This window comes from Elgaria multicarinata, chromosome 11, assembly GCF_023053635.1.
Source record: "Elgaria multicarinata webbii isolate HBS135686 ecotype San Diego chromosome 11, rElgMul1.1.pri, whole genome shotgun sequence".
Classification (NCBI taxonomy): Eukaryota; Metazoa; Chordata; class Lepidosauria; order Squamata; family Anguidae; genus Elgaria; species Elgaria multicarinata.
The window spans coordinates 44,291,966-44,319,656 of NC_086181.1; the positions used below are offsets into that span (position 1 = coordinate 44,291,966).

At 45.2% G+C, this 27,691-nt stretch overlaps 1 protein-coding gene across 1 annotated transcript in view; it reads right to left on the minus strand.

Annotated features, from left to right (window-relative positions):
* Window positions 1-10,091: 10,091 nt before the first annotated feature.
* The window catches only part of RABGGTA (Rab geranylgeranyltransferase subunit alpha), a 37,751-nt gene continuing 20,151 nt past the window's right edge, over window positions 10,092-27,691 (minus strand). Inside the window, exons 12-17 of the mRNA XM_063137841.1 lie at window positions 21,713-21,801; window positions 13,383-13,471; window positions 11,642-11,758; window positions 10,738-10,851; window positions 10,499-10,586; window positions 10,092-10,357 (exon numbers count right to left, since the gene is read on the minus strand). Of these exons, the coding sequence (XP_062993911.1) occupies window positions 10,209-10,357; window positions 10,499-10,586; window positions 10,738-10,851; window positions 11,642-11,758; window positions 13,383-13,471; window positions 21,713-21,801 (646 nt within the window). The 3' untranslated portion in view covers window positions 10,092-10,208. The remainder of the gene's footprint in view (window positions 10,358-10,498; window positions 10,587-10,737; window positions 10,852-11,641; window positions 11,759-13,382; window positions 13,472-21,712; window positions 21,802-27,691) is intronic.

Sequence of the window (27,691 nt, forward strand, 5' to 3'; positions counted from 1 at the left end):
GTCAAGTGTGGGGTGGAGCTGGCCTGAGTTGTGTCACAACTATGAGAAGCATCCGGGGAGGGGAGGAGGCGGGCGTGGGGTGGGTGGGGGCGTGGAGAGGGGGTGGTGAGAGAGAACCTCTTGCACTACATGAGCACCACTTTCTTTCTCTCCTCTTGCGTCCACTCTTCTTGACAGGCGGTTGACACACAACGCTCCCAGTGCGTCAACAGGGAGCAGGGGAAACCCATGGGTTGAGTCAAGGGGGCCAATGGTGGCATGAACCCCGTGACCTGGCTGTGGGTCTGTAAGGAGCAGCCAGGCATCTAGGGCTGGATTTTGGGGGACCCCGCAGTCCAGAGAACACCCCCCAAATGACCACGCAGAGAGAGGCAGATATGGGGGCAGCAGAACCCAGTTTTATCCCTGTAGTCGTGATGGTGGTAAGATTTCAGGGAGTTTAAACTGCAAAACTGCACATGCTCAGAGGTCTGCTCGTTTGGTTTTTTTTAAGAATAGAGTTGGCTAATTGTTGTCCTGGCATGTCAGGAACGTAGGTGCAGCTTTAACGCATGGAAGCAGAAGTGTGAGCTTCACAGCTGAAGTCATGCACACAGCCGTCTAAAGGGGGTCCCCCAAAAGACCATTAAGTCCAAGGTATAAAATGACCTAGTTGCACCCCAGGTAAGGAGCTGGGGGAATGGTAGGTGGCGTTGGGAAGCAGTTGGCGTGATATGGGACAGATCAGCTTGGTGCAAGGCAGGATTTCTGACCCGGATGTGAGCCACATTAGAAGCTGTGCCTCTTTTACATCTCCAAATACATGTCTTAATAAATAAACCAGAACAAAATCAGCAATGATTAATAACAATAATGTTGACTCGGGACAGCACCAAAGCATGCACAACATTTTGCAGTGTGGCACGTTGAAAGAGCCCTGCTGGATCAGACCAAAGGCCCAACTAGTCCAGTGATGGTGTAGTGGCTAAGGTGTTGGACTGGGAGTCAGGAGTTCTGGGTTCTAGTCCCCACTCGGCCATGGAAAACCCACTGGGTGACTTTGGGCCACTCACAGACTCTCAACTCAGCCTACCTCACAGGGTTGTTGTTGTGAGGAGAAAATGAAGAGGAGGAGGATTATGTGCACTGCCTTGGGTTCCTTGGAGGAAAAAAGACGGGATATAAATGTAATAAATAAATAAATAAATAAATTTTCATGCTGGCTAACCCAATGCCCCCAGGAAGACCACAAGTGGGATAATGAAGTCCACCACCCTCTCCTGCTGTTGCTCTCTGAATGACTGGTTCCAGAGATAGACTCTCTCGAAACATGGAGGCTCCATTTTGCCATCACGGCCAATAGCCATGGACAGACCTCTAGTTTTTATTCTATAAATCATTATAATCCCTTTATTAAAGCTGTCACAGTGGCTGTCACCACTTCACAGCTGCAAATTCTGTACATTAATTATGTGCTACAAGGTCTCTGCCCTGAGGAACTGGCAATCTAAGCTCAGGAACAGAAGCTCAGGGAGGGAGCAGCCAGCATCGGCAGGGATTTCTCCGAGTTGCTGCACTATGCAGTGTTTGTTGCGCTTAGAGTAGACCCATTGTAATGAATGGCACAAAGTTGGAATAACACTGGATACAACCAATCATTGGCAGGAGATCCCCTTCTAAGCGAATTAGCACATCGCAAAATGGAGACACAGCCATTGTACATGAGGCGCAGGACACCAACAGTTAGAGCTGCAGGAGCCCTGCCCTCTTTTGTATCTGGTCACTCTGGTATAGTTCCAGCAGCTTTTAACTGTTGTGATGTAGAGGGGATTTCACCGGGTGCTGCATGCCTACAAAGGACTCCTGCTGAAATTCCCTTTTCTATGCAACTGTTAAAGATGCAGGAGCCCTGTCCTCCTTTCCATAGGGCCACCCTATCTAAGCCCTTCTGCCACAGACTGAATGAGCCACTGGCCCAAACTTTCACGGCATGCGTCAGGTGCGGTCCCTCGGGCCTCCTGCGCCCGTGGTTCACAAATACTCGAGGGCCTCAGAGAGATGGTGAAGAGGACTGAGCTTCAAATAAGGCTGCAAGATGTCCTGGCAAGGACCCTGCGCCCTTAACAGTGGTGGGACAGGTGCCATGATAAGGTGGGAGGGGACGCGTGAAAGGAATTCTGGAACATGTGAAGTCATCTATGTGCTTTCTTTTCTTTTTGAGAAAAACCAACACCAAATATTGACCAAGAGAACTCTCAGGAACATAGACCTGCACATCTTAGGCAGGGCGATCATTCCCGCAAAGCATGAGCACCCACGGAACAGGGCGGTGAGTGGTTTTTATCTTTGCAACAATACAACCAGTTCTTTCCAGGGACTCGTCTTGGGGGGCAACGGCTGTGTCTCAGCCTCGGTAAGGCACTGTTTCAAGTTCCTCGAATCCCGCAAAGTTGAGGATGCTGATCAATGAGGAAGAGGAGACTCAGCCTGGCAATGGGCCGCAGGAGTCCTGAGCGCCCTATTTCCCCTGCTCCCTCCCATGGTGCCAACCTGCCCTCCCCAATCTCATTCCGCAGCCCGGTTCTGCCTTGCCGTGGGCATCCGATCTGCTCAAAAGCCCAGGAAGGATGTAGCTGCTTCTCAGAGCTGACCCTGGGACCCAGGAATCCTGTCTGAGTCCCAAAGCTGAGTTGCATTTGGGGAAGGATTGTTATTACAGGTGTTGGCACCTACAGACAGGTGCGTGTCGGGACAGGCTGAGGGAGGGATGTGGGAGCACCACAAGGGGGGGGGGGAGGAAGGAGGCAGGTGTGGCAGCGTGCGTTGTGTTCGAGAGACAATTCCCACGTTGAAAGATCCGCAGGGCCCTGACTGAGGATTGCAGCACCCTGCTCCTTCAAGAGCAGCGCAACAGGTGGACATTCAACCGGTGCAGCTCCCCTTAAGATCTAGCTAGCTAGAACCTGCCAAGCAGGTTACGCTGACAGACGAATGAAAATGTTGTTAGTTAAACCAACTAAAGGTTTCACTCATTTTCCTGACAGCTGGTATCGATCCTTGAATAAGTCTTCCAAATCAGCCTTCTGCAACCCGGCATCATTCAGATGCGCCGGGACTACAACTCCCATAATCCCCAGTCATATTGGCTGGGGATGATGGGCCTTATGATCCACCTACCCAGAGGGTGCTGGGTTGAAGAGGGATATTTTAAATCTTTTCTTTTTTACTTTTCCTGTCTTTTAAGAAACTTCCTTCAGCCCTCTCAAACGGACCCAGTGTTTATTATAACTTTTTTTTAAAAAGCAAAGACACGCCTCAGCTTAGACCTCAGCTTAACTTCTGCTCTGGAGACTCCCCACCACCACCACAGACCAATGAAGAATGCTTGCCATCTCTCCGTGGAGAAGGAATCGCCCTCTGCACCTGCTCAGAGGCACCTTGCCTTTGTTATTCCTTGCTGCGTTCCAGAAGATCAGTGCAGGATTAAGCCCAGGCTGAAATCATGCCACCCATATGTAAAGGAGAGGATTTTATCTGTGTTGGCAGCTTTCAGTTGGCACACAGGCTGGTTTGGGCAGGAATTAAATTGCCGGCCCTTTAATCTGTCTAAATATTGCTGCAATCGCATATCAGGCGGGGTTTTCTGGCAAGGCTCCTGTGCCTGGAACAGATTCATGGCAGGCGGAAAGTCAACTGATGCAGCTTTTCCTGAAATGTGTCAAGTCTTTGTGGTATGGTTTGGGTTCAGGCTACCTGCGGGATCGCCTTCTCCCGAACAATCCGCCCCGCACACTCAGGTCCTCTGGGAAGAATCTACTTCAGTCAGCAAACACTAAGCTGACAACCATAACCCAGAGGACCTTCTCTTCTGCTGCCCCCAGACTGTGGAACAGCCTGCTGGAGGAGACTTGTCAGCTTGAAAGTCTTTTAGCGATCAAGAAGGCTGTCAAGACTGATCTCTTCCGGCAGGCCTATCCAGTAGAATTTTAGGATATTTTAGTATGGTTTTAGGATGTTTTAAAACAGTGTATAACATGTTTTTAATCAGTATTTTTTGTATTTTATGCTTATTATTGTTTCCCGCCTCGATCCAATTGGAGAGGCGGGTAAGAAATAAATTATTATTATTATTATTATTATTATTATTTGTATCCGTATCTGCAATTCTCTTTCCTCTTAGCGATAGTTCTGGCCTATTGCCTGGCCTGCTGGGGAAAGCTAGAAGTTGCAATATGAAGATTGAGGGGAGACATGATAGCACTCTTCAAATACTTAAAAGGTTGTCACACAGAGGAGGGCCAGGATCTCTTCTCGATCCTCCCAGAGTGCAGGACATGGAATAACGGGCTCAAGTTAAAGGAAGCCAGATTCCAGCTGGACATCAGGAAAAACTTCCTGACTGTTAGAGCAGTACGACAACGGGACCAGTGACCTAGGGAGGTGGTGGGCTCTATTCCCACACTAGAGGCCTTCAAGAGGCATCTGGACAACCATCTGTCAAGGATGCTTTAGGGTGGATTCTTGCCTTGAGCAGGGGGTTGGACTCGATGGCCTTGTAGGCCCCTTCCAACTCTGCTATTCTATGATTCTAAGATGACCCAGGCCCTGTTATCTTTTCATTGGAGGGAGGGAGGGAGGTTGACAGGGAGAAGAGGAAGATGATTTGCTTGATTTGGTCGGATTCCTGTCCGTGACAATCATCCTGAACCAAGCGGAAGCGAGGTGGAGAATTCCCAGGAAGAGACAGTATCGTTCTCAACAGGTCCTGCAGCCTTGGCTTGCAAGAGAGAGAGAGAGAGATTTGACTCCTCAGATTGGGAGAAGGAAGGGGGTGGAGGAAGGAAAAAAAATAGCCTCTTGAATCTCTGGCAAAATACACCCAAGGGTGCCCCACCCAAGCTGCAGTAGCTGGGGAATTAATCAGCTGGCGGAACCGGAATAGCGGCAGCCGGCAGGAAGAGCAGGTTGGAGGCACGGAGGGGCATCGGTGGCGAAGACCAGGGAGTCCGAATGTGGGAATGCAACCTAGGTCATGGGGTTGGAGTCGGAGGAAGGCCGGTATATACATTTGGGCTTTGCATCGTAACGTCACACTTGTCCGTCGAAGTCCTCGCATTCTGTAACCTTTTTGCCCCACTGCTGGCCAGTGTATCCCCCCCCTACCAATCACCCTACATCTGAGCCTGGGTGTGTATATAGCTGTGTGTGAGAGACAGTGTAGTATAAGGGTTACAGCGTGGCTGTGGAATGCGTGGCCCTCACGATGCTGTTAAGATGCCATGCCCATCATTGTGGCCAATGGGGAGGGAGGTGCAGTCCAACAAGATCCCCTCCCCCTTGTCACACTAAGTTTATGGAGACCCAGTTTCTGCCACGAAGCTCACAGGGTGATCATGGGCCAGTTACTCTCTCATGCAACCTGACTTACCGAGGGAGGATAAAATGGGAGAAAGAAGTAGCCTGTAGGCCACCTTGGGCATAACGCGGGAGCGGCCAACGTCAAAGGGTCCAGGGGTAAAAATTTCCACCCCCTCCCCCATAAGTGCCGTGGCCAAATTTCGTGGCCGGTGCAAAAAAGCTGCATTTTCACTTTAAAACGAGGTGGCTGCTCTTTGGCTTGACAACTTGGCTGCCGTTCCTGCATTTTCTGGGGGCAGGGATCCATGTCGCCGGATTGGTGGCACCCATACATACGAAATCGTTTTCCTCCTGTTGCTGCACCCTCCTTTCCTGGGAACCAGACAGGCACGTGCAGCAGACGAATTTCAACCACGCGGTGGCAGGGGTGGCACAGGTTGCGTGGGGGAGGGAGCAAAAAAATCCAGGTGTGTGTGTGCAAATGGCCCACAGGCCCGGTGTTGCCCACCCCAGGCATAAAGCTTAGGAGACTGCTTTATGCAGCTGTCAAAGTTGGCTCTAGCCCACGAAAGCGAATGCTGCCACAGATGTAATAGTTTTTTTTTAAAGTTCCGCAAGACTTGTGGGCATTGACTATGTTGCCTGGGGATGATGGGAGTTGAGGTCCAACGTACCTGGAGGGGGCCGTGTTGGGGGAGGCTGCACTAGACAGATGGGCTGGAGCCCAACAATGGTTTTAAAGGGCATTTGGAACGCAATCCTATGCACGTATAGACAGGAAAGGTCTTATAAATCCCAGCATGCCCCAGACAGCCTGGCTGACTGAGGAATGCTGGGAGTTGTAGTGTTTCTTAATGTCTAAATAAAGATTGTATCCTTAAAGCAGTTTGAGAGGAGGCTGTTTGCTTGGTGTAGCAACACGGCTGTAGCTTAGGAGAGGGAACATCTGCTTTTCACATAGGTTCAATTCCCCAATTCCCATTTAACCCCCCCAAAACAGATATTAATTCATGGGCTTTGAAAAGGTTTGGAGGACAACTGTTGGTTAGAAGTAGTCAATCACCTGCTAGATGGATTGATGATCCGACGTTCAACAAAGTGGCTTTGCAGGGTCCGAGTCTTTTGTCACCTCAGATCAAGCAGGTTCTGCAGGGGGTTTTTTTTGGGGGGGGGGAAGGGAATCCCACGAGAGAAACCTGCAAAAACTGTATGTTGTTGTTTATTCGGTCAGTCGTTTTCGACTCTTCGTGACTTCATGGACCAGCCCACGCCAGAGCTTTCTGTCGGCTGTTGCCACCCCTAGCTGCCCCAAGGTCAAGTCTGTCACCTCCAGAATATCCTCCATCCATCCATCTTGCCCTTGGTCGGCCCCTCTTCCTTTTGCCTTCCACTTTCCCTAGCATCAGCCTCTTCCCCAGGGTATCCTGTCTTCTCATTATGTGGCCAAAGTACTTCAGTTTTGCCTTTAATACCATTCCCTCAAGTGAGCAGTCTGGCTTTATTTCCTGGAGTCTGGACTGGTTTGATCTTCCTGCAGTCCAAGGCACTCTCAGACTTTTCCTCCAACACCACAGTTCAAAAGCATCTATCTTCCTTCGCTCAGCTTTCCTTATGGTGCAGCTCTCGCAGCCATAGGTTACTTCAGGGAATACCATTGCTTTAACTATGCGGACCTTTGTTGTCAGTGTGGTGTCTCTGCTCTTAACTATTTTATCAAGATTTGTCATTGCTCTCCTCCCAAGAAGTAAACGTCTTCTGATTTCCTGGCAGCAGTCAGCGTCTGCAGTAATCTTTGTGCCCAGAAGTACAAAGTCTGTCACTGCCTCCACGTTTTCTCCCTCTATTTGCCAGTTATCAATCAAGCTGGTTGCCATAATCTTGGTTTTTTTGAGGTTTAACTGCAACCCAGATTTTGCACTTTCTTCTTTCACCTTTGTCATAAGGCTCCCAGGAATCAAAAGTAGGAGAAATGTACACAGCAGCAATCCCTCTTTCAAACCCAGTAGCAAAAACCACTGCTTCCACCCACCCACAGAAATAAAGATGCCCAGCTTCAGAATGTAATTGGCATCATGGATAGATGCAATCTGTCCTATTTTGTCGCCCTTGCAATTAAGTCCCTGGAGTTACGGCTCTGCAATAAATTTTACCTTGCTGCCTGTATATACGGCATACCTGTGTTAATCATTTGTGGTTTGCCAAAAACAAACGAACTACCCACAACCCTCTAAACCTCCTGGATTTTGTCACACTTCCTGGTTACCTGGAGAAGATCTTTGAGCGCCACAAATGACCAGGAACTGGCTATTTACAAGCCTGCATTAGGTCTGCAGCAAGGGAGGGCGGAGCCACGACCAGGGATGCTCCGAAAAGGCATGGGAAGCAAGCTGCAATCTTTCGACGGGTAGATTAATCAACTGCAGATCGAGTTGATTAAGTTGTAGGAGGACTATTTTGAGCTGTGGGGCTCGAAGGCGGTTTTGCTGAGGATCACGCCCTATCAATTATACCACAGGTGTGAAGTATAAGAAAGTAAAAGACTTGCGTAGTCATTAAAATTGTGTGTGTAGCTATCTCAAGGCTAAACAGAGGAAGACGATCTGTGAGCAATTACCTTGAGATAGAAGCTATACTGAGAACCTTGCCAGGATTCTGTATGATATCACAGTGTTAATGATATGAATATACCAAAGATCCTTGACGCTGAATTAGCCTAATCGCAGCTGTATGTAATATAGATAAACTGTGTATATATGTATATGTGTATAGTTTTTTGTCTCTCTGCACAATGACACAGAAAAGAAGTCTGAAAATAATAAACATACACTGCTAAGTAAGACCTGCATTGTGAGCTGTGTTTCTGAACACAAACAGGATTCCCAAGGAAAAGTTCTAGCCCCAACAACAGCACACATTTACATTCAATAAGCATGTAACAATAAAAGAAAGTGAGCCTTCGATAATTGTTCGTGGAGGGTTAACCTGCAGCGGATGTAGGAGGGAGAGTCCGTGACACATCCCTGATGCTGCAACAGCCTCTGAGCAAACACCCTTGCACAGGAGATGAGGCAAACGCCGGCCCCCAGCGCTGTTGCACGTGTGCGTGTATGGATCGTAGGTTTTCACGAGAGAGGAGTGACGCAACAGCTGCACAAATCAGGAAAGTCATTTCGTATGTGTGGGACGACATGGGTCCCTGTAGCTGGGCAACGCAGGGATGGGAGCCAAACAGCCAAGGCCCCTGACGTGCAGACGGCTCCCTCCCTGGAGCTGACAAGCCTAAGCAGATCCCTTCGGCTCAGGGCGGATGGGAACAGGCAAGTTACCGGACACGTTGGGTGGATCGAGGCGGAGGCAGCGGGGGCAATTGTGACAGCTCTGATTTATCGATGCAGGCATTGAGATGCTTTGTTTGCCCTAGAAAGTACACCGGGTTTTAACGTTTTGGCAGATATAAGAATGAAACAAGAGAACGTTCAACCTGAAGCACCAACCAAACCCATGGCCCCATTGACATATATTCCACAAAGAGCAGAATGAATACGTGTAGGTCCACTGATTTGGTTGGTAGGGAGAAATAAGAACCCGTTACCAAGAAGCATTTGCAAGACATGAGCCAGTAAAACAGACTTGCCTAACCTGGTGCCCTGCAGACATTTTGGATTACATCTCGCTAACATGACCAATGGCTAAGGAGTGTAGTCCAAAATATCTGGAGATCATCCTGTTGGAGAAGGCTGAACTCAAAGAGTTCTCTGCTCTCTCTCTTGGCTACAAAACGCACGCCCGGGTCAGAAGGCTCTCGCACCGGGTTCAACTTTTCAGCACAAGTCTACGCATGTTTACTCAGGCGTAAATCCCGTCGGGTTTAATGGGTTTGTAATGCAAACCACTAGCGAGTGTGGTTTGCATTACAGCTTTAATTGACTGTGGAAAAAAAAAAGAACTGGCAGATTAAAAAAGTGCCTAGATTAAATTGAGCAGCAAGTTGGTTTTCTTTAAAATGTCACATCAGTTAACCACCTATCAAAACTTGAGGTGGCAAAGGGTGTCTTCAAAGCTCACACGCACACCTCTCTAATAATAATTAAAAAAAACCTAGCAAAATATGCATTTTGCTTCCCAACTATTGCTTTAATTCAGTAGTGCTGAGAAGGAATCCTGCCTGAATCCTTGGTTAGTTGATGACAGTGCTGGCAGTGTTGGCCTCAAGAGACTTGATAGTATAAATCAGTATCAGGCAGCTTCCGTTATTCCTTACTCCCGTGTAAACAGGAGTAGATGAGGTTGCCAATGGGTCAGGAAACAACCCGCCTGGTCTAAAGCATCGAATCTAAACTTACCCAGAGATGAGGAAAGATGGTAAGTGGATTCCTGCATTGAGCAGGGGGTCGGACTCTATGACCTTGGAGGCTATTCTATGATCTGGGGATGATGGAAGGGCGCTGGGTTGGGGAAAGCTGCTCGATTTGGATGGAGGAAGGCAAGACTCAACATGGTGACCTCCAGATAGAAGAACTGAGCACAGAAATGCCGCAAGTGCTTTTGGGAACGTATTTTGTATGCAGATAAAAAAGTGAGGCCTCCCTGATTCTAGGCATTATTCTTGGGCTCATGGCATTTCACAGCTTGTGGAGGTGGGGGGTAGGTGGGGGGGGGGCTCGGGAACTGTGGCTTGACCGTTTTGGGGTGGAGGGAGCAGCCCATATGGGAAATCAGTACAGATCAGGCGACAGCAGCAACGTGACGACCGAAAACGCCAACCCGTGGTTTGTTTAATTTCCTCATGCCAATAAATTAAAGACGTCAGTGCGGAGGGGGAGGGATGGGCTTGATTTTGGGTGGGGGAGGGGAGGTCCCCTGCATGCCGCTCAGGTGAGGATGGTGGTCACATTTGGCAGCAGCACGGAGAGCTCCGATTGGGCCCCGGGGGTTCGGCAGAGTGGGTTGCCTTGAAGGTCGAGACGGGTGAGTTTGGGGAAGGAGGCCAGGGGGCGGAGGTCAGCGGGCCGCTGGATGCCTGTGGGAGGAGGGCAGATGAGTTAAGGAGAAACTCAGAGAAGAGGCTCCCGGTTCCCAATGGAGCGGCCTTCCTGCCCCAAATCCACTTCTCCGGCCAGCCCCTGGAGTTGGCGCCGGTTTTGCCAAGTCTCAAGGATACGGTTGTTGCAGAGCGAGAGGTCTTCCAGGCGAGGGAGCATGGGCAGCCCTTCGAGGGTCTCGATCCGGTTGTCGTCAGCCTCCAGCACCTGGAAGCGGAGATAGGAGGAGCACCGATTTGGGGAGGGTCCCGATTTCGTTTTAAATACAAGTTCCAAGCCATCGTGGAGGCAGAGCTAGGCTTGGGAGGCTGAGCTAAGCCATCGGCCTGGGGTCGGGGGGGGAGGCAGGCGGCCTTACCTCCAGGCAGCGCATCATGGCCAGAGTCGAGGGCAAGGTGCGGAGGAGGTTGTCTGAGAGGTTCATATGCGTGACCAGCAGCAGGTGCTCCAGGTGGCAGAGGATGGTGAGACCCTGAAGGGAAAGGGGGTGAGAGGACAAAGTGTGTGTGTGTGTGTGTGTGTGTGTGTGTGTGTGTATACGTCCCCTTGCTCTTCTCCCCTAGCCTTTGAGCACCACCTTATACATCGGAGGGTCCATCTAGTCCACCGTTTGGCCAACCAGGGGATTATGGGAAGCCAGAGCCCCTCCCACTCGCATTCCCAAGCAGCGGACGTCTGGCGTGACGACCTCTGAACCTGGAGCTCCCATGAAGCGTTCAAGCGCCATTGGTTTCATCCATCCATCCATCCATCCAAAGATTTATATCCCAGGGGTGCCCAACTTGCAGCCGCCAAGGCCATGGCACTGGCTCCTCCAAAGCTGCCATGATTGCCCCCTGCCGCTGAATTGCCCCCCACAATACAGCCAATTCCCTTGCCCTGAAGATCCTCATACAAATCGCTGCTGCTAGCAGCCAGGAAAGATCGTATCAGGTTCACTGAGACATACAGGCAGGTGCGTATGCTTCCCCATCTGCTGCAAACCAGATTACTATGGTTTTAATTTTTGTGAACTGCCCAGAGAGCTCCAGCTATTGGGCGGTATAGAAATGTAATAAATAAATAAATAAATAAATAAACCATCCAGAAATCTACCAGGAGAACCAGGTCTCCCTTCTGTCCACTCTTGGTCTAGGATCAGCAAGCAGACCGGCGTAGCTATTTACCGGACCATTTGTCTCAGTTCACCGGCTCCGCCGACGGAGCCCCCTCTGCACCTTCCCGGACCCTCCTGCCTTCCATCGGACCCCTCCATCGCCTACCCGCTGTGACAGGTCCACAACCCGGGACTCCGCGTACTCCATCTTGAGGATGCTGTTCTCGATCAGAAATTTGCTGCGCAGGTCGTCCAGGTAGGCCGAGCGCATGGGGTCAGCGGCCTGCGGGAGGGAGGGAAACGGAGACAGAGAACAGGAAGCAGAGATCAGCGGGCACACGACTGCTAAAAGGACGGCTGTGCGGGCCTTATTTGTTATTTATTTGTTAGCACTTATATGCCGCTTAATGTAGTAAAATTTCTGAGCGGTTTACAAACAAACGTGGAATGTACATGGAACTACTTTGGTTGTGTGCTACCTCCAGTATTCGAGGCAGTAAGCCTGTGTGCACCAGTTGCTGGGGAACATGGGTGGGAGGGTGCTGTTGCACCATGTCCTGCTTTGTTGGTCCCTGGCCGACAGCTGGTTGGCCACTGTGTGAAGAGAGTGTTGGGACTACTAGATGGACCCATGGTCTGATCCAGCAGGGCTCTTCTTATGTTCTCCCAAGCCAACCACTTTGACTCTCTTAATCCCTCTCTATGTGTGTCAGCTCACACAACAAGCTAACTTACACTCAGTGGTTCTGGGGAGATCGAAGACCTAGCGCATTATCTTCTGCGTTGCCCTCTGTATAAAGAAATCAGGGAGCGTTTTCTAAAGGAACTATTGTTAGCAAGAGCAGGTTGGCACACTAGAGACATTATCTGCGATCTGCTGGCGGACCATAGTAAAGTAATCACAATCAAGGTAGCAAAGTTTGCGGCTGCAGCCCAAAAAATCAGAAATAACTTTCTAAACAAAGTCCGCGTAGATTGTAAGGGGGACCATTTGATTTAATAGTTTTGTATAAACTATCATCAGAGATCCCACCTATCTGATAGTGCCAGATATTGACTGCTAGTATTTTAGGTTATAATGTAATCACTGAAATTAACCTTGTGACTCTGGCATGTATGTTTCCATCGTGATAGCAAAGCGTGGGTGCTGCAGATAAATGGAGCACCCCTAGAGTGACCCACTGACTGACTCCTTGGTTGAGAAAGGATTGTACCTCAAATATTTTGAATATTTCAAATAATGTGTGTTGCTATATGTGAGCAATTCTGTATTTTGTAATGGTTTTTGTGCTACAAACAAATAAACTATTCATTCACTCAGTGGTTGAGTGTGGGATGTTTTGAACCATGGGTTGTTTGCTGAATTGTGGGTTAGTGTGTTGTCTGAATGCAGCCAGGGAGGCTTATTATGTATGGCTTATTTGTCTCAACAAGCTACCGTGGGAATCCATGGCTTGTCGTTGGGTTGTTCAGGGTGGTTAACAAGCCATCCTGGCTGCATTCAGACATGGTAACCCACAGTGTGGAAAATGTGCTGTTTTCAGACAACACGCTAACCCATGGTTCAACAAACAACCCAAGATTCAAAACAAGTTACACTCAACCACTGAGTGTGTGTTAGTGTGCTGAGTGAATAGCCCCTGTAGGTGTGTATCAATAAGTGTGTGTGTGTGTGTGTGTGTGAGTGTGTGTGTGTGTGTGAGAGAGAGAGAGAGAGAAGGGAAGAGAAGTGAAAAAAGATTGCTGAATAAGAAAGGACACTCCTGCATGTTTAGAGACACTATGGTCGGCAGACAGCCTTCACACAGTGAATCTGTACTGCGTAAGTGATTCAGGATGTGGGGCACCCCAAATCAGCAAGCAAAAAATGGCCGTAGTCACTCAACCTCCCCGCTTCCCCGCCTCACCTTCAAGGTTGTAAAGTAGCTGAGGGTCTCATGTTCATAAACCAAGGGGTCTAAGGCTCTCATGAGAAGGATGATAGTCAAGAGGCACCCTGGGAAGACAGAAAGCAAAGATGGCCGGCTGTCCTGGACTTTTAGGAAATAGCTGATTTTCTTTTTTTTTTTTCTTTTTTTTTTTTTATTTGAAACAAACACAATAAGAAAAAAAATACATCAAATATCTGCTTCATACATATTGAATAATTGTTGAGTACAAATATCAAAAACTATTACATATGCCTTATCACACTACAACATTTTCATTCTTAACATAAAAGTGCACCCCCCACCTCGGGATCATTCTTGAGTCCAAAATCTAATCATTTCTTCTGATGGTGGTTTCCCACTTCCCTTAGTAAACACGAACACTAGGAACTGTTTCCAAATTCCTTCGAACTCATTTATTTTAGTTACGCCTTTTCTCCACTTAATATTGCATGTCAGTTTATCATTAATGGCTATGTCCCATACTACTTTATACCATTCCTCAATAGAATATTCCCCTTGGATCTTCCAGTTCCTAGCTATCATCAATCGTGCTGCAACCAACAAACTCGATATCAGCTCTATAGTTCCTTTTCCACACTTTATATCTTCAAATAGTGACAGCAATGCTATTTTTGGTGTTTGTTCTATTTTCATTCCCACTATTTCTTCAATTTCTGAGAACACCATCTTCCATAATCTTTGTACATATTTGCATTGCCACCACATATGTAAATACGTTCCTTTTTCCCCACATCCTCTCCAACAATTTGCTGAATGTTGATCACTTATCTTGTTCAATCTAACCGGGGTTAGGTACCACCTCCATAAAATTTTAAAATAATTCTCCTTTATTCTTACTGATAAACTTCTCAACACTCTTTGTTTCCATAGTCCCTCCCAGCTCTGTCGCCCTATTTGTATCTTCAAATCTGATTCCCAAATCATTTTCTCTGTATTCTCTCTAAACTCCTTCTCTAACAATATTTTATATATTTCACTCATTAATCCTTTTGAAACTATACTACCTCCTTTTCCTTTCTCCTTACTTACTACTAATTCTTCAAACCTCGTCATCTTTCTGCACATTCTATTATCTTTAATCCACTTTTTATTCCATTGTTCTAATTGACCATATTCTAGCCAAGATAGCTTCTTCTCCTTTAACAAATTTTCCATATCTTCTCTTGTTTTAATATCTCTTACCCAATCCTTTAATTTTATTTTATTTTTCTCTTTTAATATTTTACATAATCTACCCTTTAGATCCTCTGGGAAATTCTTTAACATTATTATCGGTGCTAAGGGAGAGTTGCTCGGAAGCAGCTTCCCTTTAAATTTGCTCCAAATTTCCCATTGAGTCCTCAGGAGTGGATTATCTATACTTCCAACCCATTTTCTTCCTCCATCTTTAAAAAAAACATTCTCCAAATTCATCTCTACCTTACTTATGATTTTTTCTTCCATCCAATATAAATCTCCTACTCCCATAATTGCTTCTACAACATGTCTTAATCTATTTGCTACGTAGTATAATTTTATGTTTGGGAGACCCATTCCCCCCTTTTTTTGGCTTAGGTACCAATTATTTTTATTCACTCTTGCTCTCTTTTCTCCATTACAATATTTATTAATAATATTTTGCCAACTTTTTATCTCGGTTTCTGATATTTTTATAGGTAACATCCTAAATACAAAATTAATTTTAGCTAATATCTTCATTTTTATCAAAGCTATTCTCCCAAACCAAGATAAATTTAATCTTTTATATTTCTCCAATTTCTCTAGTACCTCCTTCTTTAACCTCGTTAAATTTTCCCTTTCTAAATTCTCTAGATTTTTTGTAATTTTAATTCCCAAATATTTAATCTCATTCTTAACTTTCAATTCCATTCCCTTAAATTCCCAATCCTTTTCTTCCTTCTTAGTATAGTTAAACAACATCATCTCTGATTTAGACCAATTTATTTTTAACCCTGTAATTTCCTCAAATTCCCTCAACTGATATTTAATTCTTTCTAATTTTCTTAATGGATTCTTAATGGTCACTAAAGTATCATCCGCAAACATGTTTAGCTTTATCTCCCTTACCTCTCCAATTCCTTCTAATTCTTTATCCTCCCTTAGTGCCTTCGCCAAAACTTCCATAACCATTACAAAAAGGACCGGCGAGAGCGGACATCCTTGTCTTGTTCCTCTGGCTAGTCGTATCTTTTCAGTAAGTCCGTCATTTACCACCACTACCGCCGTGTTTTGGGAATATAGCTGTTCTATTACATTTTTAAATTTATTTCCAAATCCCAATTTATCTATAATACTCTTTAGTGCCTGCCAGCTCACACAATCAAAAGCTTTAAAAATATCTAATGCCATAATACCTGCCTTAATATTTGCTTTTTTTATTACATTTATTACATTTAAAACTCTACCCACTAAATTATGCATATGTCTTCCTACCACAAACCCACATTGATCTGCCCCTATATATTCTGCCAAAAATTTATTTAATCGTTTGGCCATAATAGATGTAAAAATTTTAGCATCCTGATTTATTAAAGAAATAGGTCTATAAGAATCAGGATTAGTCAAATCTTTATCTGGTTTTGGGATCAGAATTATCACTGAATGTTCCCATGATTCAGGTATCTTCTCTCCTGATAATATCCTATTATAAAGTTCCATTAATTTTGGAACTAAACAATCTTTGAAGACCTTATAATATTCCGGACCCAAACCATCTGCTCCTGGTGATTTACCCACTTTTAACTTATCAATAACTTCTTCAACTTCTCTTTGAGTTATTACTGACTCCATTAACTCCTTATATTCTGATTTTATTTCCTTCTTTATAAACCTTCCAATATACTCCTCCACCTTTTCTTGTTGAATTTCTTTACCCTTGTACAATTCCTGATAAAATTCCTGAAAAATTTTTATTTTAGCTTTCATTGCATGACAATAATTCCCTCGGCTATCTTTCAACGTTTCTATCCCATTCCTCCCTTTTTCTTTTTGTGTGAGCTTGGCAAGCAACCTCGAGTTCTTATCACTGTTTTCAAAATATTCCCTTTTCATATACATTAAGTTCTTTTGAATCTCTTCTATATTTAAGTTTTCTAATTGTTTCTTCTTAGCTTGTATTTCCACTAATTTATATTTATCTTTACTTCGCCAATATCTTTCCTCCAAATTTTTAATTTCTATCTCTAACTTTTCCTGTTCTGCACGTTGTTGTCTTTTTAAACTACATGTTTCTCTAATACAGATTCCTCTTGCTACAGCCTTCATGGTGTCCCAAATGACTGACCCAGCTGTTCCTCCTTTTTCATTAATTTCCCATGACTCCGACAGTTCCTTCCGAATTTTATCTACTATTTTATTGTATTTCAATATCTTTGTGTTCAACTTCCATCTATATGCCTCTTTATAATCTTTCTTAACTGTAAATTCTAAACTTAACAAGGCATGATCGGTTACTTTTATTACCCCCATTTCCATTTTACAAATCCTCGTTGCAAAGTCTTTTGAAACAAATATATAATCTATCCTGGAGTATGTATGATGAACTGGGGAAAAGTATGAAAATCCAGGCCTATTCCCGTTAAGTAAGCGCCACGAATCTAAATAATCATTTTCTTTTACTAATTTATTCAATATAGTCATATTGTTCCTCTTTTCAGCATTAGTGGGATTTGACCTGTCCCTTTTATTATCCATAACCATATTAAAATCCCCAGCTAATATAGCATACCCCTCCTTAAATTCTTCTATTTCTTTGAACAACTTTATAAAAAACTCTCTATGCCTCTCATTTGGGGCATAAACATTAATCAAAGTATAAACCTTTCCCTCAATTTTACCTTTTAACATAAGATATCTACCCTTATCATCCTTTTTTACCTCTTCTAATATAAACCCACTTTTTTTTGAAATCAAAGTGGCCACTCCATTTTTTTTTGATGTCCCTAATGAGGAAATAGCTGATTTTCAACTTGCTGGGAGACTACTGAAAAAATGCCAACCCAAACCCCTCTTAAAACAATGTAAGTTGTCTCATTATGAAATGCCAAATGTTAAATACAAAAGTGTACAAAATTATGCATGGTGGGGAGAATGTGAACAGGGAGACTTTTTTCTCCCTCTCTCAAAATACTAGAACCCGGGGGCATCCCATGAAAATGATTGGTGGGAGATCCAGGACAGATAAAAGGAAGGACTTCTTCACACAGCGCAGAGTTAAATTATGGAACTCACTACTACAAGATGCAGAGATGGCCACCCATTTGGATGGCTTTAAAAGAGGGGTGGATAAATTCCTGGAGGAGAAGGCTATCAAGGGCTACTAGCCCTGGTGGTTGTGTGCTATCTCCAGCATTCGAGGCAGTAAGCCTGTGTGCACCAGTTGCTGGGGAACATGGACGGGAGGGTGCTGTTGCACCATGTCCTGCTTGTTCATCCCTGGCCGATAGCTGGCCGGCCACTGTGTGAACAGAGTGCTGGATTAGATGGACCCATGGTCTGATCCAGCAGGGCACTTATGTTCTTAAATGATAAATAACTAAGAAAAAAGTAGTAACTGTATTAAAGGGAAGGAAGAGAACTCTGTATTTTAATCTTATATCAATTTTGCTGCGTGGTTTTATCCTGGTTGTGCTTTTTATACTGTATTTGTGCTTTTAACCTGTTGGTTGTTTTATTATGGTTTTAATTTTTGTGAACCGCCCAGAGAGCTTCGGTTATTGGGCGGTATAACCCCATCAATGTACATCAATGTACATCAATGTACATTGATGGTGCTATATAAATAAATAATAATAATAATAATATAAAAATGTAATTAAAAAAAAAAGATAACACGTTTACAAGCAAGTTCACAATGAATTCTGCGTAACAGGATATAAATAATAATGATCAAGTTGACCTGGGTGGTATCCAAAAAGAAAATTCAGAGTTTCAGCTCTATCAAAGAGTTATCTGAGTAATCAACAGCTATGAGGCTGTATGATTTCAAGTCAAATGTGTGCTTAAAGTTTCCGTTCATCAATTAATGAGAAAAAAATACTGCGTAAAGTACACACATCAAAAAGTTTGACATCAAGATGTACAGATGGCAATTTTTGAGTAAGGACTTGTCTTCTCAAAATTGTAATTCAATATTGATTTTTTTCTAGCCTGAAAGGTGTACATGTAAGCCTTCTATGTATGCTGTCATTTTTCAAAAATTCTTAAAATGCTTTAAAAAAATCGTAGAGTGTTGTCTTTGTGTATAACTGTTTTACGTTTCTATATTTTGTATATCGTTTTTAATGTGTTAATCTTTTGTAAGCCGCCCAAAGAACTTCAGCTATGGGCAGTATAGAAATGTAAACAACAACAACAACAATAAGATAATTAAGACTGGGGCCTAAAATTTATGGGCAGGAGTTCATATTACCTAGGAGGTAATTCCTACACGCAATAAAGTATAAATATATATTTTAGAATGTGGGAGCTTCTTATTAGAAGTTCACCTGGCAAGTTAGCTGAATAGGCTACTGAATTGGGGAACTTTATAACTTAGAATGAACTCTTGCCTTTTTAAGCTATTAGGACTAGAAGTCTAAGAACAAGAAATGCCTAGAAATGTCTATTTCCTATTAAGCCCTTAATATCTAAGATTATTGAGCAAAGCTCTGTTTACCAACAAAAACATTATTATATCATTTTATGCAAGTTGTATTTTAATATGAAGTTACAAGTATATTTCTAATAAAAATAAACAGAAATGGATCTAAAGATTTCTCCTTAGTTAATTGTTGTTAGTACAAAACCAAAACTGAATCCATCCGAAACCATTTTTGGTGTACGCTTTGTTTGAAGTGCGTTGATCAGATAGGGGTAATTAATTAGTAGCCAAAGGCTTCCTAAAAGCTGGAACTATAGTTTGAAAAGATGCAACGAGACTCAATGGCCAGCCTTCACAGAGACCAAAATATCTGTGCCACAGAAAAGCTGAAGTCTGTGACCTACATGTATCCTGCAAATGAATTGGTGTATCTTATTTATGAATTACATTTATATACCGCCCCATAGCCAAAGCTCTTTGTTTATTATGCATAGTTCATCATACTTCTGATAGTCATGGGGACAAGGGATTTCACGCCCCTCCTCCTCATAGAATCATAGAATAGTAGAGTTGGAAGGGGCCTACAAGGCCATCGAGTCCAACCCCCTGCTCAGTGTAGGAATCCACCCTAAAGCATCCCTGACAGATGGTTGTCCAGCGGCCTCTAGTGTGGGAGAGCCCACAACCTCCCTAGGTCACTGATTCCATTGTCGTACTGCTCTAACAGTCATGAAGTTTTCCTGTTGTCCAGCTGGAATCTGGCTTCCTTTAACTTGAGCCCGTTATTCCATGTCCTGCACTCTGGGAGGATTGAGAAGAGATCCTGGCCCTCCTCTGTGTGACAACCTTTTAAGTATTTGAAGAGTGCTATCATGTCTCCCCTCAATCTTCTCTTCTCCAGGCTAAACATGCCCAGTTCTTTCAGTCTCTCTTATAGGGCTTTGTTTCCAGACCCCTGATCATCCTGGTTGCCCTCCTCTGAACACGCTCCAGCTTGTCTGCCTCCTTCTTGAATTGTGGAGCCCAGAACTGGACGCAATACTCTAGATGAGGCCTAACCAGGGCCAAATAGAGAGGAACCAGTACCTCATGCAATTTGGAAGCTATACTTCTATTAATGAAGCCCAAAATAGCATTTGCCTTTCTTGTGGCCATATCGCACTGTTGGCTCATATTCAGCTTGCAGTCTACAAGAATTCCAAGATCCTTCTCGTTTGTAGTATTGCTGAGGATACTCCTCTACTGCTTTCCGGATTCAACTACTGAGGCTGTGCTAAATATTGCCCACACACTCTCAAACCAATTGCCACAGCCACAAGGACGATCAGTTTATATACATATAAAGTTGCGACTCTTTAAAGTTGTGAAGATAGGCTTAAGAGAGTGTGGGCATGGTATCTAGTGAAACCCCTGTACCTTAAGGACTAGTAACTTGATTTTATTTATTTATTTTATTTTATTACAACCAAGATTCTTAGGAGGCTGAATTCTGTACCCAGCAGACATGTATGCAGTGTGATTGTGGAACACACTCATAGCTCTGAGAGTAATCTGCACGAACATCAGCCTCAAAGTCCTGGTTCCTTTGCCATTCCCAGAGCGGAGGATAGAACTCCCAGGCGAATTAGGCCGTGGCATGGTGTGACTGTGGACACGCAGAATAACTGCCTGCTGGTGGTCTAGCAGTAAAGAACTGCAGGTGCTCATCCTAACACTCGCCATAGTCACGCCTCCAAGGAGAGACCCAAATTGTAGGCAGCTGTATTAATCCATCTCTCTCTCTCTCTGTCCATCTCATACATGTCTTTTGTAGGAATTGTAGCCTGGAGAAGAGAAGATTGAGGGGAGACAGGATAGCACTCTTCAAAGACTTAAAAGGCTGTCACACAGAGGAGGGCCAGGATCTCTTCTCGATCCTCCCAGAGTGCAGGACACGGAATAACGGACTCAAGTTACAGGAAGCCAGATTCTGGCTGGATATCAGGAAAAACTTCCTGACTGTTAGAGCAGTGCGACAATGGAATCAGTTACTTAGGGAGGTTGTGGGCTCTCCCACCCTAGAGGCCTTCAAGAGGCAGCTGGACAACCACCTGTCAGGGATGCTTTAGGGTGGATTCCTGCATTGAGCAGGGGGTTGGAGTCGATGGCCTTGTAGACCCCTTCCAACTCTGCTATTCTAGGATTCTATGAAGTTTGTACAGTAAATGAGTCTTAATTGGCAATTCATGATAAAGACGCCACAACATGGACAGCTCACAATAATATAGCATTGCTGGGAAAATTCAGAACTGTGAGTATCAGTGAAACTCAGAAGGAACAGGGAAGGCTAGAGTGGTATAGTGGCTAAAGTGTTGGACTGGGAGTCGGGAGATCCGGGTTCTAATCCCCACTCGGCCATGGAAACCCACCGGCTAGTCACAGACTCTCAGCCCAATGCACCTCACAGGGTTGTTGTTGTGAGGATAACATGGAGAGGAGGAGGAGGACTATGGAAGCCGCCTTGGGTTCCTTGGAGGAAAAAAGGTGGTATAGAAATGCAATAATAAATAAAATAAATAAACCTGAGGGATGTGGCAGATGATATCAGAGTTCCTGCTCATCAAAATGCCCTGGTACTTCGAACTTGTGAGCCCTCATTCAGCTACAGCTGCTGGCCAGCATCCCAGCTACTCCCCCATTTCAGGTGTGCGGCCCTGGGACTTACACTTGTTCTCAGGTTCCAAGGCCTGCAGTTCCTTGCAGGATTCCAGTTCAGACTGGAGCACAGTCGACTTCTCGATGGAGAGTTCGCACCTGGGGCAGGAGAAGGGAAGAGAGAATGAGCCAAGCGAGAGGGGAGTGGGGTGGCAAACCCTTGGGAAAGTGTGCGCGTGTATGAGAGAGAGGGATAGATTGGGCCTGTTGAGACGACGCTTCAGGCTCTGTGGTTAGCGAAACTGTGGTTCTCTGGGGTTAGCACTAACCACAAGCCGTGCTGTCACACACAACGCTTTAAGCCATGGTTAGAGCCGCTAACCCTGCTGCAGACTGTGGTTACTGAGTGAGCAGGGTTTCGCAAAACACATTGCACAAGGTATCTTAAACCCTGCTGCTAAACTAAAAGCCTTAACCAGCAGGGTTTAAGGTGTCTTCTGAACAGGCTGAACATATGAACAGCCTCTAACCAGCTGTCAATCCTCAAAGGAAGGCCCATAAAAGAGACGAGAGAGAGAGAGAGAGAGAAATTTAAGGCAGTTATGCACTACGGGGAAACAAACCTTCCATTATCACTCCCAGCTCTAGGCCTGGTTAACCAGGGACAACGCACATTCACCCGGCTCAGTTTGAATTCTCACAAACAAGAAATAAGGTGACAAACCTATCTGAACAGTACCAGGAGGGTCTCTCACTCAAACGCACATACCATCCACAGAAAACTAGCATGACGTTAAACTAGAACCTTTCTCCCTGACACTCTAGCTTTCTATATGCAGGGAATGTGCGTGTGTGTATGGAGGAGCATTCACACATGCGCGCCTTCACCCGGAATCTGAAATGATACAGCACAGACACAGGTTGACCCCTTCAAATTAGAATGTGCGCAGAGGAAGACGGCCAGGCTAGTGAAGGGTCTGGAAACCAAGTGCAATGAGGAACAGTCAGAAGAGCGGAATACATTTAGCCTGGAGAAACACAAGGGGAGGCCTGATTGCGTTCTTCAAGTATCTGAAAGGCTGCCTTGCAAAAGACGGAGCAGGTCCGTTCAGTGTTGCTCCCGAGGACAGGACTGCTCTAAAACCAACGGGTGGAAATTGCAAGGAAGCAGATTTCAGCTATATATTAGCAGGAACTTCCTGACGTGATGGTCCAGCAGGCTATCTCAGGAGGCGGTGGGCTCTCCGTTGCTGGAGGTATTCAAGCAGACGCATCAGGGATGCAGAGGGCTGGACTAGATGACTTCCTAGACCCCTTCCAAGTCTGCAAGTTTATGATGAATAACTACCGTTATGGCAGTGGAGGCTGGTGGCTCTGATGTCAGTGGGCTGACAAATCCGCTCTGGGTTTCAGTCAGATCTCTAAAGGAGCCACCCAGAAATCAGAGAGGCAGATGGGGCCAAATGACCTGCTTAACTCTGGGTGAACTCTGCCTATGCATAAAAGACAAGTCGGGCAGGGATGACAGAGACCACCCCCCTTTTAGAAAAATACTTCTTACTAGCTGTACCCGGCGTAACATACACCGTTGTAGTATATCTTAAAGTTTATTAATTAAATATCATCACATTTTATTTATTTATTCATTCGCAGCAGGCGATGGGCCTCCCACCTGGTCACCAAGGGCCCCGACTATGCCTCACTCATGCTCCAGACCGTGGTGCTGCCCCCTTCATCGGGGGGGGGGAGCGAAGAGGCAGAAAGGGGGGGTAAGAATTACCTTGGAAAGCCTGGAGGAGTCAGGCGAGGGGCTTAGCAACTTGTATCAGCTGTTACACGTTGTTACTGTTGCTTAGCAACCTGTATCAGCTGAAGCCATTCTAGAATCCCTGAAGGCAAAGTGGACATGGCAAAACGGTAACATACCTGACCGTTTTATATAGATAGATAGATGTTTCTAGCCCTGCTGTTACACAGGGCTCTCTCTCAAGTTCACCTAACCAGGCTCTGCAGCCAGTTAGGACTCATCTACACCAAGCAGGATATTCCACTATGAAAGTGGTACATAAAAGGCAGGAGCCACACTGCTGCTTTATGACAACTGTTGGGGCCCACTGACACATCTACACCAAGCAGGATATAACACTATGAAAGTGGCATGAAAGCGGCATATGGAATGTGTGGCATTACCCCACAATTATTGATTATATTGTATATGTCTAGAAAGTATGGAAATGTTAGAACTGAGTGGGTGTGGTTTATGATGTAATAGGGGGGAATGAGTATATAAGGAGAGTGTTGGGAGTTTGTGAGGTGTGTGAGTTGGAGTGCATGTGATGAATCATAGAATAGCAGAGTTGGAAGGGGCCTACAAGGCCATCGAGTCCAACCTCCTGTAAGCCTATGCGGCAGGGTCTTGCTATTTACTGTGTAATCTGTACAGCACCATGTACATTGATGGTGCTATATAAATAAATAAATAAATAATAATAATAATAATAATAATAATAATAATAATAATAACCCCCTGCTCAGTGCAGGAATCCACCCTAAAGCATCCCTGACAGATGCTTGTCCAGCTGTCTCTTGAAAGCCTCTAGTGTGGGAGAGGCCACAACCTCACCAGGCAACTGATTCCATTGCCGTACTGCTCTAACAATCAGGAATTTTTTCCTGATGTCCAGCTGGAATCTGGCTTCCTTTAACTTGAGCCCGTTATTCCGTGTCCTGCACTCTGGGAGGATCGAGAAGAGATCCTGGCCCTCCTCTGTGTGACAACCTTTTAAGTATTTGAAGAGTGCTATCCTGTCTCCCCTCAATCTTCTCTTCTCTAGGCTAAATATGCCCAGTTCTTTCAGTCTCTCTTCATAGGGCTTTGTTTCCAGACCCCTGATCATCCTGGTTGCCCTCCTCTGAACACGCTCCAGCTTGTCTGCGTCCTTCTTGAATTGTGGAGCCCAGAACTGGACGCAATATTCTAGATGAGGCCTAACTAGGGCCGAATAGAGAGGAACCAGTACCTCCCGTGATTTGGAAGCTATACTTCTATTAATGCAGCCCAAAATAGCACTTGCCTTTCTTGCAGGCATTGTTTAGAGAGTTGTTTAGTTTTAGAGTAAGACGAGTTTGGATTCTAGGGACTTAGGACTGGTGTAAAGAGAGTGAGGTGGTTGGTGTATAGGAGAGTTTAGATTAGGCAGGATTGAAGGGGGTTGGATTCGATGGCTTTGTAGGCCCCTTCCAACTCTGCTATTCTATAAAAGCACTATATTTTTATTTAAAGCTTTTAAATAATAAACTTATTATTATTTTGTTAGCTACCAAATACGTGTCAGCTTGGCATTATTTACCTGCCTTACAGTTATTAAACACCCACACCAGTTTATACCCACAGGATATTTAGAGCAGCTCCCGAATTAAACCTGTTTCCCTCATAGCTAGGGGAAAGGTTTTAATTAACCCTAACCCTCAGGTTTTTAAGGGGTGGTGCTTGGCCTGAGAAGGGTTTATGCGACGGGCCTCGGGTAAGGGCCTGTGATGTCACAGTATGTGTCTTATGGGCCCCAACAGTCGTCAGGGCACTTTAATACCGCTATAAAGCAGTAGTGTAGATCCTGCAGCCTACTTCAATACTGCTATAAAGCATAGTGTGGCTCCTGCCTTTTATATACCGCTTTCATAGTGGAATATCCTGCTTGGTGTAGGTGAGCCCTGTCTGCACCCCCCTGTTGAACCCCTTTTCTCGGGAGACTATGGTGCTAGGCCCATGATGGCATAGGGCAGCCTGACCGGGACGACGCCACAGCAGGTGACTGAGATCACACAGAGGTTTGCTTGCAGTGACCCCACTGAACTTTGGCTGGGTGCCTTTCACTTAATTGACTCAGCCAAACTTCACCACTTCCTGGATTCACCCTTGAGAAATATCCTTCCCTCTCACCACCCAGGAAGGGTTTACACAGAAATCACACCTCGGAGCGCCTCACTTCCCCATCTCTGACAGCCGCGCCGTGCCTCAGAGGAAAAGGTCTTGCTAACCGTAGCCCTTGGTCAACCCCAGCGGCACAAGAGGATTCTGGGTACCGGGAAATTCATGGATGTGTTTTCACTCAGAAGTTCCGCTGAGTTCATGAGGGTTGCTTTGTGGTTAAAAGCACGTGCAAGAATGTGGCCTTTCGACACTTGACATCTTCCTGCAGGGATCTGGTCAAGAATCACATGACGCCCCTTTCCCCAAATAACTGCAACAGAAGCCAGCAAACGGGAACAATGCCAGGCGGGCGCCTAGCAAGTTCTGCACCCCGGAGTCATAATTTAGGTGGTTCAACAGAATTAAGAGCTGCTCTATTATTGAGATTGTTTATGTGGAGAGCTATTAATTTGGAAGGTACTTTGTGGTTTCTGTGATGTACGTTGCTGTTATTCCCATTTTACAGATGGGACACTGAGGGCGACAGAGAGCGTGACATGACTCATGCCACCTGGAGAATCCAGGCTTGGACTTGAACCCGTGACTTCCAAAGTGAGCTTCCTAGGCAGTGGTATTCACCCCACCACACACTGCCTCTCGCTACCATGTTGTTTAAATGTCTGAAGGCCTTGAGCAACTAACTATAAAGTGGTGGTCGACAGCTGATGGCCCACAAGCCCAAATCTGCCCATATGTTGGTTGGCCCAGAGTTCCTTTCTTGCAAGTAAGGAAGTCCTCACCTCACATCCTCAGATGCCTGGCTTTGGGAAGTAGAGGAAATGGGGAATTTCAGTGTGAACCAACTTATGACCAAACTATGCGCACGCTGGCAGCGACCAATGTTTTTGGTCACTCACGCCAAGTCTCTGCCTTCGATTGGCCCACTGGCCCTCCCACCTAGTTGCCGACCATGTACTATAGAAGATAGTAAGAATACAAGAATGGAAAGAACAGCTCTCTTGAGACAGACCAAAAGCTGTGACGTAGGGTGACCATATTGTTAGCTTCTCAGGGACAACTGGGTTACTACTGCTGGAAGGGAATGGTGGGCATCACGTAGGGTGACCATATGGAAAGGAGGACAGGGTTCCTGTATCTTTAACAGTTGCATAGAAAAGGGAATTTCAGCAGGTGTCATTTGTAGGCATGCAGCACCTGGTGAAATTCCCTCTTCATCACAACAGTTAATGTTGCAGGAGCTATATTAGAGTGACTAGGTACAAAAGAAGGCAGGGCTCCTGCAGCTTTAACTGTTGTGTTGAAGAGGGAATTTCCCCAGGTGCTGCATGCATACAAATGACCCCTACTGAAATTCTCTTTTCAATACAACTGTAAAAGATACAAGAGCCCCGTCCTCCTTTCCATATGGTCACCCTAGGTGATGCCCACCATTCTCTCTCCAGTAGAAGTGACCCAGATGTCCCTGAGAAGTTAACAAGTAGGGCATGAGGCAGTATTGCCTAATGGTTGGAGCATTATGAGTGTGAAGACGCCCTGGCGAAGTTTTTTTTAATTCTAGTTTTATTTTGTTTTAAACTTTTGAATGTTTTTATATCAGGGATTGTTTCCTATTGTATTTTAGCGTTTTAAATCTTGTTCTGTGAACTGCCCAGAGAACTTTGGCTATTGGGCAGCAGAGCAGAGAAAAGTAACAAACAAACACACACACACACACACCCCTTGAGCCAGACACTATCTCTCCATCTAACCTACCTTGCAAGGTTGTTGTGAGGATAAAATGGGGGAGAAGAACCCAGTATGCTGCCTTGAACCCCTTGGAGGAAGGGCAGTGTGGGTGGAAATAAAAATGCAATAAATAATTAGCAGTACCCAATTGCTTTTCTATAGGCTCTTGTTATTCAGACTATAGGAAAAAGAGGCGGCTAGCTCTGTTGCGATGAAATGTCAAAAGAGGTTTATTTTTCTTATTCAGAATATAAAAAATGTTCTAAAAACTTTAAACCAAACTTGTACAACGCCCAACGTTTCGGATCTTGTGGATCCTTCGTCAGGAGCTGTACAACGAAATGAATTACTTTTCTAAGTAACTATAAATTCGAAACCTTATAGATATTAACC